Source organism: Globicephala melas, chromosome 14 (assembly GCF_963455315.2).
Source record: "Globicephala melas chromosome 14, mGloMel1.2, whole genome shotgun sequence".
Classification (NCBI taxonomy): domain Eukaryota; kingdom Metazoa; phylum Chordata; class Mammalia; order Artiodactyla; family Delphinidae; genus Globicephala; species Globicephala melas.
Genome location: NC_083327.1, coordinates 17,501,861 through 17,517,376, shown reverse-complemented (window position 1 = coordinate 17,517,376; position 15,516 = coordinate 17,501,861). Strand labels below are relative to the sequence as shown.

At 41.0% G+C, this 15,516-nt stretch overlaps 2 protein-coding genes across 14 annotated transcripts in view; one reads left to right on the top strand and one right to left on the bottom strand.

Annotated features, from left to right (window-relative positions):
• The window catches only part of PGM3 (phosphoglucomutase 3), a 25,320-nt gene extending 10,183 nt beyond the window's left edge, over positions 1-15,137 (top strand). For all 3 annotated transcript variants that reach the window (XM_030859401.3, XM_030859400.3, XM_030859403.3), the window contains exons 5-13: positions 2,186-2,319; positions 3,240-3,435; positions 4,848-5,005; positions 6,580-6,663; positions 9,175-9,273; positions 10,811-10,927; positions 11,848-11,970; positions 12,795-12,968; positions 13,980-15,137. In XM_030859401.3, the coding sequence (XP_030715261.1) occupies positions 2,186-2,319; positions 3,240-3,435; positions 4,848-5,005; positions 6,580-6,663; positions 9,175-9,273; positions 10,811-10,927; positions 11,848-11,970; positions 12,795-12,968; positions 13,980-14,069 (1,175 nt within the window). In that variant the 3' untranslated portion in view covers positions 14,070-15,137. The remainder of the gene's footprint in view (positions 1-2,185; positions 2,320-3,239; positions 3,436-4,847; positions 5,006-6,579; positions 6,664-9,174; positions 9,274-10,810; positions 10,928-11,847; positions 11,971-12,794; positions 12,969-13,979) is intronic.
• Positions 1,878-15,516, bottom strand: part of DOP1A (DOP1 leucine zipper like protein A) — a 122,394-nt gene continuing 108,755 nt past the window's right edge. For 8 of the 11 annotated variants that reach the window (XM_060283795.1, XM_060283801.1, XM_060283804.1 and 5 more), the window contains 2 exons: positions 13,784-15,516; positions 1,878-12,001 (listed from right to left, as the gene is read on the bottom strand). In XM_060283795.1, coding sequence (XP_060139778.1) covers positions 15,211-15,516 — 306 coding nt within the window. In that variant the 3' untranslated portion in view covers positions 1,878-12,001; positions 13,784-15,210. Of the gene's footprint in view, positions 12,013-12,042; positions 12,362-13,783 lie in introns of those variants that run through there. The other 3 variants (XM_060283796.1, XM_060283797.1, XM_060283798.2) reach the window with 3 other exon arrangements.

Genomic DNA, 15,516 nt, shown 5'->3' with positions numbered 1-15,516 from the left:
CGGTCACAAAATCCTTTTGTTTCATCCTTCAATATGTGTCTTTGGAATATGGTTTTTCTCTCCTTACACACTTCCATTAAGCTAGTCTAAGCTCTTACTCACTTTTTTTGAGCTTTTCCACCTCCTCTCACCTAATCCTTATACCAGAGCCAAAGTTGCCTTCACACAATACCGTTTCTGTTACATAACTGCAGGGCTCAAGAGCTTAAAGTGACTTTCTGCTTCCAGTCCAAACTCTTGTGCTTGACTTTGAAGACCACTGAGGGATTTCGTCATGGAATATTGATTGGATCCTGGTCCACTTTTGCTGTTTCTCTTGCTGCTTGCTTATGGTGCCTTTCTTGTGTGTTTAGCTATTTTTGACTGTAAGCTGTTTTCTGGGAAAATTATTTGTGGGACATTTTTGAGGTTTATGATAAAGGTGTATTTCCCTGGCTGAGTTTAGTGTTTGCTTCTGCTGGGGCCTGGGGGTACTGCCTGGCTGGTGGGTGACAAGGTTCTTTGATGCCAGGGCTCTTCTGATCCCGTGTTTACGTGAATTTGAACTGGGTGTCTGTGGGAGGCCTGTGTTTGTGGTGACAGCTCTTCGGGGTGGGCTTCCCACTCTGCTCGGCGCCAAGACAGCTTTCTGGGGAGTAGGCCCTGGGGGCTGATTCACTTCTAACCCACTCTTGCACCGAAGAGTAGTCCTTTTTTTTTTTTTTATTTAATTTTTATTTTTTATTGGAGTATAGTTGATTTACAATGTTGTGTTAGTTTCAGGTACACAGCAACGTTATTCAGTTACACGTATACATATATCCATTCTTTTTCAGATTCTTTTCCCACGTAGGTTATTACAGAATATTGAGTAGAGTTCCCTGTGCTATACAGTAGGTCCTTTTTGATTATCTGCTTTATATATAGTATTGAATAGTATGTGTATGTTAATCCCAAACTGCTAATTTACCCCTCCCCACCACGTTTCCCCTTTGGTAACCATAAGTTTGTTTTCTAAGTCTGTGAGTCTATTCTGTTTTGTAAATAAGTTCATTTGTTTTTTTTGTTTTAGATTCCACATGTAAGTGATATCATATGATATTTGTTTTTCTCTGACTTAATCATTTAGTATGATAATCTCCAGGTCCATCCACTTTGCTGCAAATGGCATTGTTTCATTCTTTTTTATGGCCGAGTAGTATTCCATTGTCTTTATGTGCCACGTCTTCTTTATCCATTCATCTGTCGATGGACATTTAGGTTGCTTCCATGTCTTGGCTACTGTAAATAGTACTGTGGTGAACATTGGAGTGCTTGTATCTTTTCGAATTATGGTTTGAAGAATAGTCCTTTGGGGCTTCAGCCTCACGCGCGCCTGTTCCCCCAGTTGCACATCTTAGACCAGCATGGACTGTTTGCACTGAGAACCATTGCTCAACTTCTTATTTAGAGGAATGTCCTCAGAGCAAAACTGGCTTCCCTTAGCTCACATCCTGGAGTTCTCTCTTCATGTAAATTTTGGCCTAATTCCTTTGTAATGTTGGTACTGTAATTCTTTTTAAAAAGAGATTTTTCTCTTATTCAGCATTTTTGGTTGTCTTCGGGAGGAGGGTTCATCTGAATTACATAGTTTGTAATGTTACTGGAAATAGAACTCAGTTATTACTTTCTACGTTGCTCTATTTTTATACTGCTACCCGTCTATACTAAATGATTGGTTTTTGCTATCAGTAGTAGTTCATATTTTTTTTAGAACCAAGTATGTATCCAATGTGTGCCTTTTCCACTACCAATTAATTCTGACACTATCTACCTGGAATTAGGGTCACATCCCACAGGTTAAAGGCTCAGTGCCACAAGCCTTGCCCCTCCCCTCTTCAGATGCTAGTCACCTGGGCTTCTTTTTTTTTTTTTTTTGCCGTACGCGGGCCTCTCACTGTTGTGGCCTCTCCCGTTGCGGAGCACAGGCTCCGGTCGCACAGGCTCAGCCCAGCCGCTCCGCGGCATGTGGGATCCTCCCGGACCGGGGCACGAACCCGTGTCCCCTGCATCGGCAGGCGGACTCCCAATCACTGCGCCACCAGGGACGCCCGAGATGTCTTTTTTTGAAGAGGATTTGTCACCCTGAAATTCACACAGTATGAGTCCTAAACTTTTCTTCTTTCTTAAGGAATGTGGTAAATTGCTTTTTGTATTTCTGTGACAGATTATGGCTTGTTGACGACGCCCCAGCTGCACTACATGGTGTACTGTCGAAACACCAGTGGCCAGTATGGAAAGGCAACCACAGAAGGTTACTACCAGAAACTCTCTGCAGCCTTTGTGGAACTTACCAAACAGGTGAAAATCTCTTGAACGTGGTTAGAGTTTAAGCAGATGACCAAAATAACATCAGTTGAACAGTTTATTTTAATTAGATATTTGTTACCCCTCCTCCTCTTCCAAAAATGTGGCGTGTCTTCTTTTTCTTTTTAGCGCTCTGCAAGGTCTGGGCCTTGTATCCTGCTAACTCTTTGTTGGCGTTTACCCGGCAAGGCGTGTAATATGTTCTGAGCTCCCCGGGGGAGAAGAGTGGTGTACTTGCGGTTATCGTTGTGTTCATTCAGAGGAATTTGGTCTTAGAGTTACTGCAGGTGCTGTTGGTGTCATACTTGAGGCACCTACTGTTGAGAAAGCCTTTCTTCGAGGTGAATTAGCTTCCTAAACCTGAACGAGATTTGAGGGGTGTAATTCATTTGATTGGCAAATATCGATGTATGTCATTGTCAGGCATAGTTAAACAAAACCAAGCCTTTGCTCTCAGAGAACTTACATTCTGGGGTGAGATGGGTAGGAGAGGAGACTGACAGGAAAAAAGCCAGACGTGCCCGGTGGTGTAATATGCTCTGAAGAGAAGGACGGATGTTATGACTGCTCACTCATCTGTGTACTCATGCCCGTATTTGAATGCCTGCCGTGTAATACAGACTATAATATTGTAAGAGACCTTGCTTCATGGAGGCTAAATTCTAATACAGCTTCATTTCCATCATTTATTCAGTCAACGCAACTGTTCCAGTGTCTGTGTCCGAAAAAAGGTGTTTTAACATTTTACTTTGGTGTTTTACAATTTTCATCTGAATGTGTGTACCCTTTTGTTTCCTGGGTTAAAACAGACGAGTTATAACTGAAATAATGGAAGATGTTTATATATACATGTATATGCCATGCTTCACTGTTACAACTTGAAATTTTTCTTGCGTATGTCTTTTCCTTTTCAGGCCTCCTGCAGTGGAGATGGCCAAAGAACACTTAAGGTTGACTGTGCGAACGGCATAGGGGCCCTGAAGCTGAGAGAAATGAAACACTACTTCTCCCAGGGGCTGTCAGTGCAGCTGTTTAACGATGGGACCAAAGGGAAGCTCAATCATTTATGTGGGGCTGACTTTGTGAAAAGTCATCAGAAACCTCCTCAGGGTATGTGAAAGATGTGTTTTTCGCGCTCTCCCTGAAACCAGTCTCACAAACAGAGCTGGCCAGGTGAGCTGGACCTGGCCCTGCCGCCGTTACACATCCGGGCCTCTTCCCGCTCTTCGGTACCACATGGAGCACAGGCTGCTCTCTGCCTGCAAGTCACAGCACTCCTCACAGGGCGCAGGAAATCTGGTGGAGAAAGCAAAATCAAGGTGGGATTCTAGAGCCGTGCTCTCAAGCTTTAGCAGGCATCAGAATCACCTGGAGGGCTGGTCCGCACACGGATTCCTGGGCTCTGTCCGAGGGTTTCAGTCTCTGTAGGTCTGGGGTGGGTTTGTCCATCCGCTGCTGTCATGGCAAAGGAACAGCCACATTGTCTAAGATTTGATGTGACACAGCTGTTGAGGTTTCAGTAACTTTACACAAGTTACACAAGCCATTGGTCTCTCACAGGTTATAATCCTTTGCTCTTAATGACCAGTGTTTCTTGTTATTGATGGTGTTAACAAATAAAAATCCCTTTTTTCAGGATTCAAGCACATACCTCATCTACTGCTGGTTATTTTTTGTATGAGAAAGGACATTGTGGTGCTAGGGAAATTGCATTCAATTCAATACGTGTAGCTCTCAAAACACTATGTGGGAATCAGTATTGCCAGACCTCTGGCTTGTAAAATGGAATTTTATTTTAGTATCATATCGGGTTTCAGCTTAGATAGATTGTGAATGCTCTTTTTTCACTTAGCTGTGAAAGAGTTCGCCCTGTATACAGTAAACCTGTATACTATTTAAAGCTTACGACATTGGTTTTTGTTTGGAAGGATAATTATTTTTATGTTGTTTCCTTTCCATTTAAATGAATCCTCTTCCCTTGATTTTGAAGCTATTATCTCCATTCAGGTACAGAAACAATTACATATGTTTATGTAGCGCTTCAGACAGGAGAAATGATCAGGATTCTCCTCAATGACAAAACACTCCAATTATTTATATTTGATTGTACCCGCTGCTTGATCATGTAAGGATAGTAATGGTTCTTTATCTGCAGTTATAAAGACATTTATTCCTTTCAGCTGGGCTTCAGTTTACAAATTGGGAGAAACTTTGTTCAACTGACATTTGATTTTTGTAAATCTTAAGGACAGGCTCTATTTGCCTAGCACATGTTTAATTTTGCTTAAGCCCTGGAAGGATAATTTTAAACACCTCTTGAAAAGTCGTAGTAGACGTGCTTCCATGTAACACAGAAGGTCACTTACGATCAATACTTAACCGCAAGAATTTTCCCTTGTAACTGGTGTGAGAGAAAAACCGAAAACTTTTTACACTGAATTTTATCCCCCTTTCTTAGACTGAAGAAATTTGAATTATTCAATTAATTTGAATTATTCATTTTGAATTATTCTGTGTGGCAGGAATCGAAATGAAGTCCAATGAAAGATGCTGTTCCTTCGATGGAGATGCAGACAGAATAATTTACTACTACCATGATGCAGATGGTCAGTTTCATCTCGTGGACGGAGACAAGATAGCAGCACTCATTAGCAGTTTCCTTAAGGAACCCCTGTTGGAGGTATGGTGCGGGGACGGACTGCCCTTTCAAGCAAGACTCACTGGGGAGATTGTTCTGTATCAGGCAGTCATTTGAATGTCTGAGGCATGATGGTGGGAAGTGGCCAGAAAACACAGAGAAGTGGTCATTCCAGTCATTTCAACACTGGGGCTCTGGTTTGGAACCTGAAGAGAGTAGTCTTTTCTTTTTTTAAAAAAAATTTTATTTATTTATTTTGGCTGCATTGGATCTTTGTTGCTGCACGCGGGCTTTCTCTAGTTGCGGTGAGCGGGGGCTACTCTTCGTTGCAGTGCGCAGGCTTCTCATTGCGGTGGCTTCTCGTTGCGTGCAGAGCACAGGCTCTAGGCGTGCGGGCTTCAGTAGTTGTGGCACACGGGCTCAGTAGTTGTGGCTCCAGGGCTGTAGAGCGCAGGTTCAGTAGTTGTGGCACGTGGGTTTAGTTGCTCTGCGGCATGTGGGATCTTCCCGGACCAGGGCTCGAACCTGTGTCCCCTGCATTGGCAGGCGGATTCTTAACCACTGCGCCACCAGGGAAGCCCAGTCTTTTCTTTTTCATACTGGCAAAAAGTTTCATGATTTGCAGCTTTACGAAGTTTTGGTTTCTTCATAACTGACATTTTAATGAGGGTTCCACGAACATCATTCCCCAGAGCCTCAAGTTTAAATAGAAAATCTCCTCCTCTGAGGGATTTATTTACTACGATTATGATAAGCTTAGTAACGTGAGATTTACTTTGTTATGCTCTTTTGGAAATCTCAGGTTAGCTGTAAGTATAAAATGTAATGATAATTATCACAATCGGGAAAACGTGTACTTTAGGAATTCAGTGTATACTTTTATTAAAAACGAAAGAAAAAGAGATCAAGAAACCACAGGTTTCTTTGAAAAGGATTCCTTAGCAAACAAGATGTCCTTCATAGGCGAATAAACTGTGGTCCATCCAGACAATGGAATATTATTCAGCAGTGAAGGAAAAAAGAAAAAAAAAAGATGTATCAAGCCATGAAAAGACGTGGAGGAAATTTGAACGCATGTTACTAAGTGAAGGAAGCCAATCTGAGAAGGCTGTGTATTTTAGCATGAGTCCAACTATATGATATTCTGCAAAAAAATCCCGCAGAGACCGTGGAGACAGTTAAAAGATCAGTGGTTGCAAGGGGCTGGGGGGAAGTGGGTGCTGAGGGATGAATAGGTGGAGCACGAGGCTTTTTAGGGCCGAAAACACTGTATATGATACTGTAAAGAGGGAGACGTGTCCTTATACATTTGTCCAAGCCCGCAGAATATACAGCACTAAGGGTGAATCCTGATACAAACCGTGGAGTAACAGAAACGAAATCAGGTGATTTAAAAAAAAAAAATAAAAGGATTCCTTGTACAGTTGCTTTAAATAATGCTCAAAAGTATTTTATCTTTTTTTCTGGCATACATGTAAATTTTTGGTGAGTTGTTTATTGCATAAAACTAAGGCACAGCTGATCTGGCTGATAATTTTGTCATCCTTTAGAACTCTGATTATAGGTTTGCTTTTGTAGGGTCTTTACTTTTGATGATTGTCCTTGTTTTTGTCCAGATTGGAGACAGTTTGAGTCTTGGTGTCGTACAAACTGCATATGCCAATGGAAGTTCAACACGCTACCTGGAAGAAGTTATGAAGGTATTGAAACATTTCCATTTTCTGGTAGCTTCTTCATCATTATCTTCTATTGTAAGATGCTTCTGTGAGGAAAATAATGCCCTCACAAAAATGAATAGGTTGAAGTGCACGAAGCTGAGCTGTTGTCTACTTAAGGATAAATAGAAATCAAAAATAAGAAAAAGTTCAACTGTCCCTAATGCAAAAAGGGAAAGAGACTTTCCTCCCTTTTTTCTGAGAGTATTTCTTTTAGAAAACTTATAATTTTTTTCTCTGTCCTTTTGAAATTAATATCAACCTTTTTAGGTGAAATAGGCCAGTTTTACAGTTCAGAAGTGTTTACCATAAGGGCCTGGAGTCACCTCTTTGAAATATAAACGTCAAGGAAGATAGCATCCCGTGCCTCAGCCTCCTGAGAGTTTCACCTAGCTACCACTTAGAGCCAGACACCTATCTTCTTGACAGAGAGAGATGAGAAGTTGTATTATTCCTTTGCAGAAGGGCAGTTAGCTAACGCCAGTGGCCACTCCACTTATCGGGTAGATTTAGGACAAACTCCGTGTGACAGAAGGTACTGTGATGTCTTCCTAAGAAGTAGGCTTATTCAATAGATATATCGCCGTGGGGTTTTGTAGCAGGGAACAGAGACTGGGCTCATCTCCTAACACAGCGAGGAAAAGTGGGGATTTTGTAGCCAAGGAATAAGGTGTGAGGGAGGGGTTGGTGCATGGGAAAGTACGAAGAGGGACGGGGGCGGCTAGGGGGGATTCTGGCTAAACCAACCTAACCGTTGTTTTGCTGAAGGCAGGCCTGGGTGATCAGATGCTACCGGGTAGGGACTTTGGTCAGATATTGAGGGTGGGGGATTCTGGCTGAAGTGAGTTAGCAAAAGATTCCTGATAAAATTGGGCTCTTGCAGACACGGCCAAGGACAGGACCTATTCAGGCTCAAAGGAGCCTCCCTCACGTTCGGTTGAGGAGAGATCTTGGTCACTAGCTATCTTTAGCTCTGCAAAAGGGTGGGATTTCTTCCTGTCTCGCCGTCTCTTAGCAGATTGCCTGAGATGTGCATCACAGTCTGGCTTAACGCTTACGCAGTAATAAAGCCTGTCTTATTCTTCTTCTGTGGAGATGTTTTCTGGATTGGTGGGAGATTTTGTTTCTGATTTTTTCCCCAGCATCCACCAGGTAGGTGACTAGCCTCTGTACCATGCTACCCACTTTAAGAGTTAGAGGCTGCAGGGCCCAAGTTGGGTCTTTTTGCCTTTATTCTTTTTTTCCCTGGCTAGTGTAATATTTTCCAGCATTTGTGTATCCATTTTCAAATGTCTGCATTTTAGTAGTTTTTGTGGCCATTCTATTGTTGTTAAAGCAGGAGTGACAAAGTCAGGTTCCTTTAGGATCTGGATGGGGGCAGTGAACGAAGCCAGCAGGCAGGCGAGGACTAGGAAGGTGTGCCAGGCCAGCTGCTGCCCCCTCTGGGCAATCTTCAGGAGAAGCTGGAAGTCTGAGTTGTTGTGTGAATTGCCTGCCTTTTAAGTCTTGGCAGCTGAGTCAGAATTTAAAAGAAACAGTGGGTAGTCCAAATAAAACACACCTGGAGGCTGCTAGTCTGTGCCCCGATTTAAATATATGGTCACAGTAAACTTACTCAAGGGACGCCAGCTGGGGCCCAGTTGCCTGCCTTTCATAGGGATTCTGTGTTAGGGTTATGAGTATTTTCTTAATTTCTGTCTCAAAACTTCCTTATAGTAAAATGCCCTGTTGAAGAAACAACATCAGAAGCTACTCCTTCTCAACACATTCTCTTATGGGTTAAATATTTTCAGCACTAGCCATTCCTGAGGTCCCCTGAATCCAGTTAAATGCTAGGCTCATTTGAGCTTGCTCTCTTTTGCAGTTTTGCTGCCGTCTTTCCTTAGCCATGCTTGTCTCGCAGATCCATCCAAGGCTTTCGCTACCCACTGTTCCTGTCCCAACCACCGTGATTTCTTACTGGGATTAGCCCTAGAAACCACCTAACCTGAGCCAGGGCTTAGCAGACAGTGGCCTGTGGGCGACGTCCAGCTGGCCAGCTGTTTGTAGTGTTATTGAAATACAGCCGTGCTCGTTTGTTTTTGTATGGTCCGTGGCTGCTTTCGCACTACAGTGGCAGAATCGAGCGATTGTGACAGAGACCACATGGCCTGCAAAGCCTGAAATATTAGTTATCTGGCTCTTTATAGTAAAAGCTTGCAGACCCCCCGCTCTAAGCCATTCTCCACACTGTAGCTACACGGAGCTTTCAGAAACAATTACATCATGTCACTCCCCAACTTGGGATCTTTCATTATCTTGTAAGGGACCTCTCACACTCTCACCCTGCTTTTCTCACTCCCCCGCAGTGACACTTAACACTTAGTATTTCAGTTGCTTAGCTGTCTTCCTCACTAGACTAAGCTCCGGAAGCTTTGTTCCCTGGGATGAGAGGTACACAGTGAATATCTGCTGATTGAATAACTGCTGTTGTTTCTTTAAACATGTGTGTTACAGGTACCTGTCTATTGTACTAAAACTGGTGTAAAACACCTGCATCACAAGGCTCAGGAATTTGACATTGGAGTTTATTTTGAAGCAAACGGGCATGGCACAGTAAGTTCTCGTAAGCAGTGGCATCTGGCTTTAGCTGGCGCCTCTCTCCAGTGATGGAATTCTGTATCTGGGTAGTAATAGGTAATATTCCACTTTGTTGAAATGATTGGGATGGTGGTAGAATAAGATTTAGTTAATATATTATTATGTTCTGTGAAACTATGGCTCTTTTAGGTTATAATGATCTTCGAGTGTGAAGAGAGAATACTAATTTGTCCCTATAATATAGTTTTTTCAGAAACATGGCAGTTCTTAATTTTCCTACAACCAGACGGTCTATACATCCCATTTAAAATATTTTCCTTCAACTGGCCATACGTGGCAAAAGGAAAGTTCAGTAGCTGTGGTGAATTGAAAAGTGTTGGAAAGGTTGAGAGTTAAGTTACTAGCAACTAAAAATGAGTTTAAAGTAATTAGAATTGGCATATAAAGTTTTTTATGGCTCTTAGCAGAGAAAATTTTAAAGGTTTGAGACACAATTTGCGTATCATAACGTTCACTATTTTACCGTGTATTAACAGGTCTTCAGCATATTCATAACGTTCAGAATATTTCTTTATTAAATTTTTTATACATAGCCTCATTTCATAAATGGACTTGAAGTGGCTAACAGAAAATTTTATCTAGGTCAAATAATTTTCATTAATTCAAAATTGGCTTCTAGAGGTCATGAATATGAGAAGAAAAACGAGTTCCTAGAAAATGCAATTAAAATATAACTTCAGTGATCTAATGCAGGGGTTGGTAAATTATTTTGAAGGGCAGATAGTAAATATTTTAGTCTTCACAGGCCATAAGGTATGTCGCATCTGCTCAGGTCTCCTGGTGGAGGGTAAATGAATGGAAATGGCCGTGGTTCCACAAAACAAGTGACCAGTGTGCGTCTTAGTTTACCAGCAAACTTCTTTGTATATCATCAAGTGGCTGAATGTAGTGCAGCTTTTCCTCTTTAGTGTTGGGCCTCCGAAGGCACTGAAATCATGCATGGGCGAGGCAAGTCAGAAGGGCAGGAATCCTGAGCAACATGATGTTTATTATACTAAACATCCATGGCACTGCTTGCCATGATGTAATATATAAGATGAACCTCTTTTCTACTTTTGCTTAGTTTATGTCCTTAAAAACTTAGGACAAGAAAACTGTACTAATTGCAGTGAGTTATATTCTTCAAAGTAAAATGGATACAGATAAGGCTTAAGGAACCCTGGTTGCCCAGCACTGGTTCAGCTGGCTGAGGGCAACATCATAAACTCACCATGTGCATTCTCCTTTGCCAATGGGATATTTTATTTGTAATCTTTACATTTTGATAACCCAGTTTTATAATCCATGAAGGAACTCCCCCCCACCCCCCTTGTAATATCTTCTGAGTTCTGATTTGGTCTTTTCTACTAATTTCATACATTCTAAGGCTGCCATTTTCCCCTCAGTTTCTCCAGAGTCATGGAGAGTTTCAAAAGCAGTTTAGTTGGGATGATGGTACGTAAGACTGGGGCATGGATAGTGTTTTCTGATTTTTGTTATGCTTTGATTGTAGGTTCTATTTAGTAAAGCTGCTGAAATGAAGATAAAACAACTAGCAAAAGAATTAGAAGAAGATAAGAAAAGGAAAGCTGCTAAGATGCTTGAAAACATGATTGACTTGTTTAACCAGGTCAGAACTGAGGGGGTGGTGGACTCTTGGTTACTTTTACATTATTCAGAAGGTGGACAGAATAACGTGCTGTATAAAACATCAGAGTGGAGAAGTTGTGGCGGCTTCCTTGCAACAATTTAGATTTATACTGAAATGCTGTGACAATGTTTATGTGCTTCATATTTTCAAGTAATGAGTAGCTTATAGCTGGAGTCAACAGATTGAGCTACTAAATGTATCTAAGCATATGTTTTGAAACCAGCCTTCTCAAGGGAATTCAGGAAAAATAGTCTCTGACAAGGCACATATGTGGGTCAGATTATTGGACTGGAGTGGAGAATATGGCAATGGAAGAGCAAAGTGTAGGTCAGCGGAAAGCAAAAGAACTAATATTTGAGGGTCCTGCACATATTGGGCACTTTCCATACTTCACTGTGTAATCCTTGCAGTAACAGAGGGAGAGGGGTCACTGTAATTCCTGTTTTATAAATGAAGAAACAAAGACTTACTTAGAGCGACTCAGTGGCACAGTATGGATCCAACTTTAGGTGTATCTTACCACCAAAGCTCCTGTTTCTCCACTTTACCATATGCATGAGGCCTTCCATCATCGTGGCAATAGTATCTCAGAAGGGATCTAGTTGTAAGTAAAATTTTGAGTCATACAGTGTTAATGCTGGCACCTTAAGAGTTCGTTACACTTCACAGATGAGCAGGAAGATTAAAGGCAGGCTCGTCTCAGTATTCTTGGTAGACCTGTTACTGCCGTCTTCCATGGATACCTTTTTCCCTCGTGTAGTTTGTATTTACCCCCGTCAGTTACCTGCATTGGGGGCGGGGGTGGGGTGGGGAGGGCAGCCAGGACATGGCGATTGGTTTTCTGAGACAGAAGCATTCATATCCACGCTCTGCTTGTATTCTGCTTCTGCATCTTGCAGGCAACTGGTGATGCTATTTCTGACATGCTGGTGATTGAGGCAATCTTGGCTCTGAAGGGCTTGACCGTACAGCAGTGGGACGCCCTCTATACAGATCTTCCAAACAGACAGCTCAAAGTTAAGGTGTGAGCGAGATTTTAAAATTACTTCTTTTCTGAAAATTAACTAAAACAATTGCATTCTGTAAATAGATATTGCATAGAAAAGACTATTTTCTCACATCTTTAAAAATTACAGAATCGCTCTTAACCATTCTATTGTTATTTAGAAGTATCTGGTTTCTAACTTTAGTATAAATGATATTATGTATCACTTTAAAAGATTTTATTATAAAAAATTTAAAAGATACATGTGTAGAGAGAACAGATTTCAACAAGTGCCCTCCATGTCCCTAATATTATTTTGAAGCGAGTTCTGGATAGCCTGTTGAGTGAACTGTAAATATTTCCTCTGCATTATTCTTGGTTTACAGAGTACTTCCAGAGGCTAGATGCTGACAAGTAGAATCTGTGGGCTGAAAGAGAATTTTTAAAGGCATTTCAGATAAATTGCTGGTTGATTTCTATACAGATTTATACCAGATTACACATTCACCAACAGAATTTTTGAAAGACAGAGATATGGAAGCCAGAGCTCACAGAAACGGCTGCCGATTGTTCAGATCAGTTTTTTCCGGAGATTCTTATGACCCTCTTTTTTTAAATACCTAAGATTATTTGATCAATGATTAAGTCATACAGTACTTACTGGCCATTGTTTTAGTAATAACTGTAATACAGTGTGGAAATCTCAGTGCTGTACTCTTTGTGGTACAGTAAGCTGAAATGTGGGCCTGTTCCTGTTGACATGAAATGGCCATAATCTTTTGGTGGGAATTAGGTTGAATGGGTTAAGCTTGTGAAAGGGAGTGTGATATATGGTAACAAATGAGAAATGCTTGTGCTTAGGTTGCAGACAGGCAAGTTATTAGCACCACAGATGCCGAAAGACAAGCAGTTAAACCTCCAGGACTCCAGGAAGCCATCAATGAGCTGGTGAAGAAGTACAGGCTTTCTCGAGCTTTTGTCCGGCCCTCTGGTACCGAAGACATAGTCCGAGTCTATGCAGAAGCGGACTCGCAGGTAAGCTGGGACAATTCTATTGGAGGAATGTGCAGTGAGAGTCTAACATAGGTGGAGGAGGGCAGGCAGCAGGAGAGAAAACTATTTTAATGGTGTTGGAATCTCTAATGTGTGAGATTTATGGAGCCTTTTAGGTTATTTTCATCAGTAGTAGTTACACAGTTGAACAGAATTCCCCCACATATTTTTCTTATAATTTATTCTAATTTCCTGAAAGTGTCATATTTCTAACTGCTGCATGAATAACTAATAAATACTTAGTGTACTAAACCGTACTTAGTTTGACACATATTAAGCATATGCATCCTGAAGTGGATTATACCTTTTTCCTTCATTTAAAAAACATCCTGTTGCTTTATGAAAATAGCTGGTTAGTTCAAGTCCATTTCTAAATCAACTGGTACCGTCATCCATACTGCTTGAAATTCATCTTTGTCTCTGGACTCTTCAATTTGTTTTTCAAAATATTTCCTTTAAATGACAGCCTTGCTCTGTGCCTCTGTTTTCTTGATAGGGTCAAAGACTTAAAAGTGTTTGCTCAGCTGAGGCAGTTAGAGTGGGGTGACTAGGTAAATAGCTCTCAGAAGGAGATATATACCGTTAACTTATACAGTAGCTTTTCTGCAGAAGCTTAGGCCGTCCCAGAATATACTGAATAAATATCCCTAGTGGATGAGGATGGGGCCTTAAGAGTTACTTACTCTTTAGGCTGGTTGTGGCCTTCTTGCCTTTAAGGACTAGGTTCTGTTGAATTTATTCAGAGCTTTAGCATGATAATCAAATCAGCTTATAAAATTAGTTAACTAGGAACTTACCCGATTTAGAAGACTGTGACTTGTTTTCCATTTATCTGAGGGTCTTGTAATTTGTTACTGAAAGATGAAAAAAAGTTCTCATTTGAATATTTGTTTGTTAGTGAATCAAAATCAGAAAGCTGCCTCCCCTAAAGTTGCAAGTAACCTGGTAGATGCTGTGTCTTTCTCATCTAATATCCTTTCATGTAATTTGCAGGAAAATGCGGACAGCCTTGCATATGAAGTGAGCTTGGCAGTATTTCAGCTGGCTGGAGGGATTGGAGAAAGACCTCAACCAGGTTTCTGAGGACAATTTTTATATTTTTTAGAAACTAGACTTTTAAAAACTTTTTACAGGATAATAGTACTGCCATTATTGTGACAGGCTCAAACACATAATCATAAATGTTTAGTCTGTACCTTACTGGATTATTTCTAGATCTGATTATTTTTCTTAAACAAACACTACCAGAATCATTCTTTAGAAATAGGTAAGCCCTTATACTTGTTAAAATTTAGTTTTTTTAAAAACTGAAATTTACCCCTAATATCAATCACACTAATGTAAACTATTGGAGCTTAAGTATATGATTCAGTCATTAACTTTATAATATATGCAAGGAAAAATTCACGAAGGCTGCTAGAAAATTAAACTTTATTTATTACCAATTCCATATGATGTCTTTTCCGTCATTGTCACCTCAGTCATTTTGCAGTACTAATACTCACCATTGTTAATACAAACGCGAGGAGGTTGGAGAAGACTTCATATAACCAATTTTTTCATAGCAGAGTCTCCAGAACAATTCTTAGATGACTTACCTCTCTTCAGTTAACATCACCAGGAATTTAGAGTTGTGACTATGGAGGCTGTATACACCTGTACTCCGTACCGAGGTTGAGATGCTCGTGCTACACTTACAAGGAAGGATGTGTGGCCCAGGCTTCAATTATTCATTACTCCTCTTAGTGAAGGTATGTGGGAGAAGGTATGTGGGAGAAACGAGTTGTAATACATTACCAAGCCTCTGACAGAGAAGTGATGGCTTTCTGACACTAGAATGTGGGTTAATAAGGTAAAGAAAAAAATCCCCAACCAATCTAAATTAAACAAAGCCTGAAACCAACAGAAAAAATGTGCAGTGTGTATTTGGCAGGTTTAAGACAACTCAGGACAGTAAAACAATGGACCGTAATGGACTATTTGTGTATATATAGATCTCTCTTAGGCACCATAATCAATATGCGCCCGTAATATTTAAGCTTGATTCAGGCCACAGTCAGACATTCGTTCTTATTTACAAATATTTAAATTAAATACAACCTGAAACGTGTTTCGTTACATACAAAAAAAAAAAAAGAAAACAAAAAGAAACTATACCACTCAGAGCAATGTTTGTTTTAAATAATTACATTTACATTTAAACTAAATGGAACCACTATGTTGCTCAAGTTTTTATCACCCCTTCCAGAAAATCTTTTTCTACCATCTCTTCTATTTTTTGCCTGGCTTTGCTGGAAAATGGTTTGTGGTTTTCCAGCTTCATGTCCTTGCTCGGGAAGGTGTTTGAGTAGAGGACGGGGCTCCCTGAGTGTCCTGCGCATCGGCTGGTGACTTTGCTGTTGAAGACTTGGCTGAGCACGTTGAAGAACGGCAGGAGCTGCTCAAGGCTGCGCACCGTGCAGACGGTGAGCAGCAAGTGCCCCGGCTCCCAGCCCAGCGCTCTCCCTGAGTTGTCCTCCTCTGGGTTTTT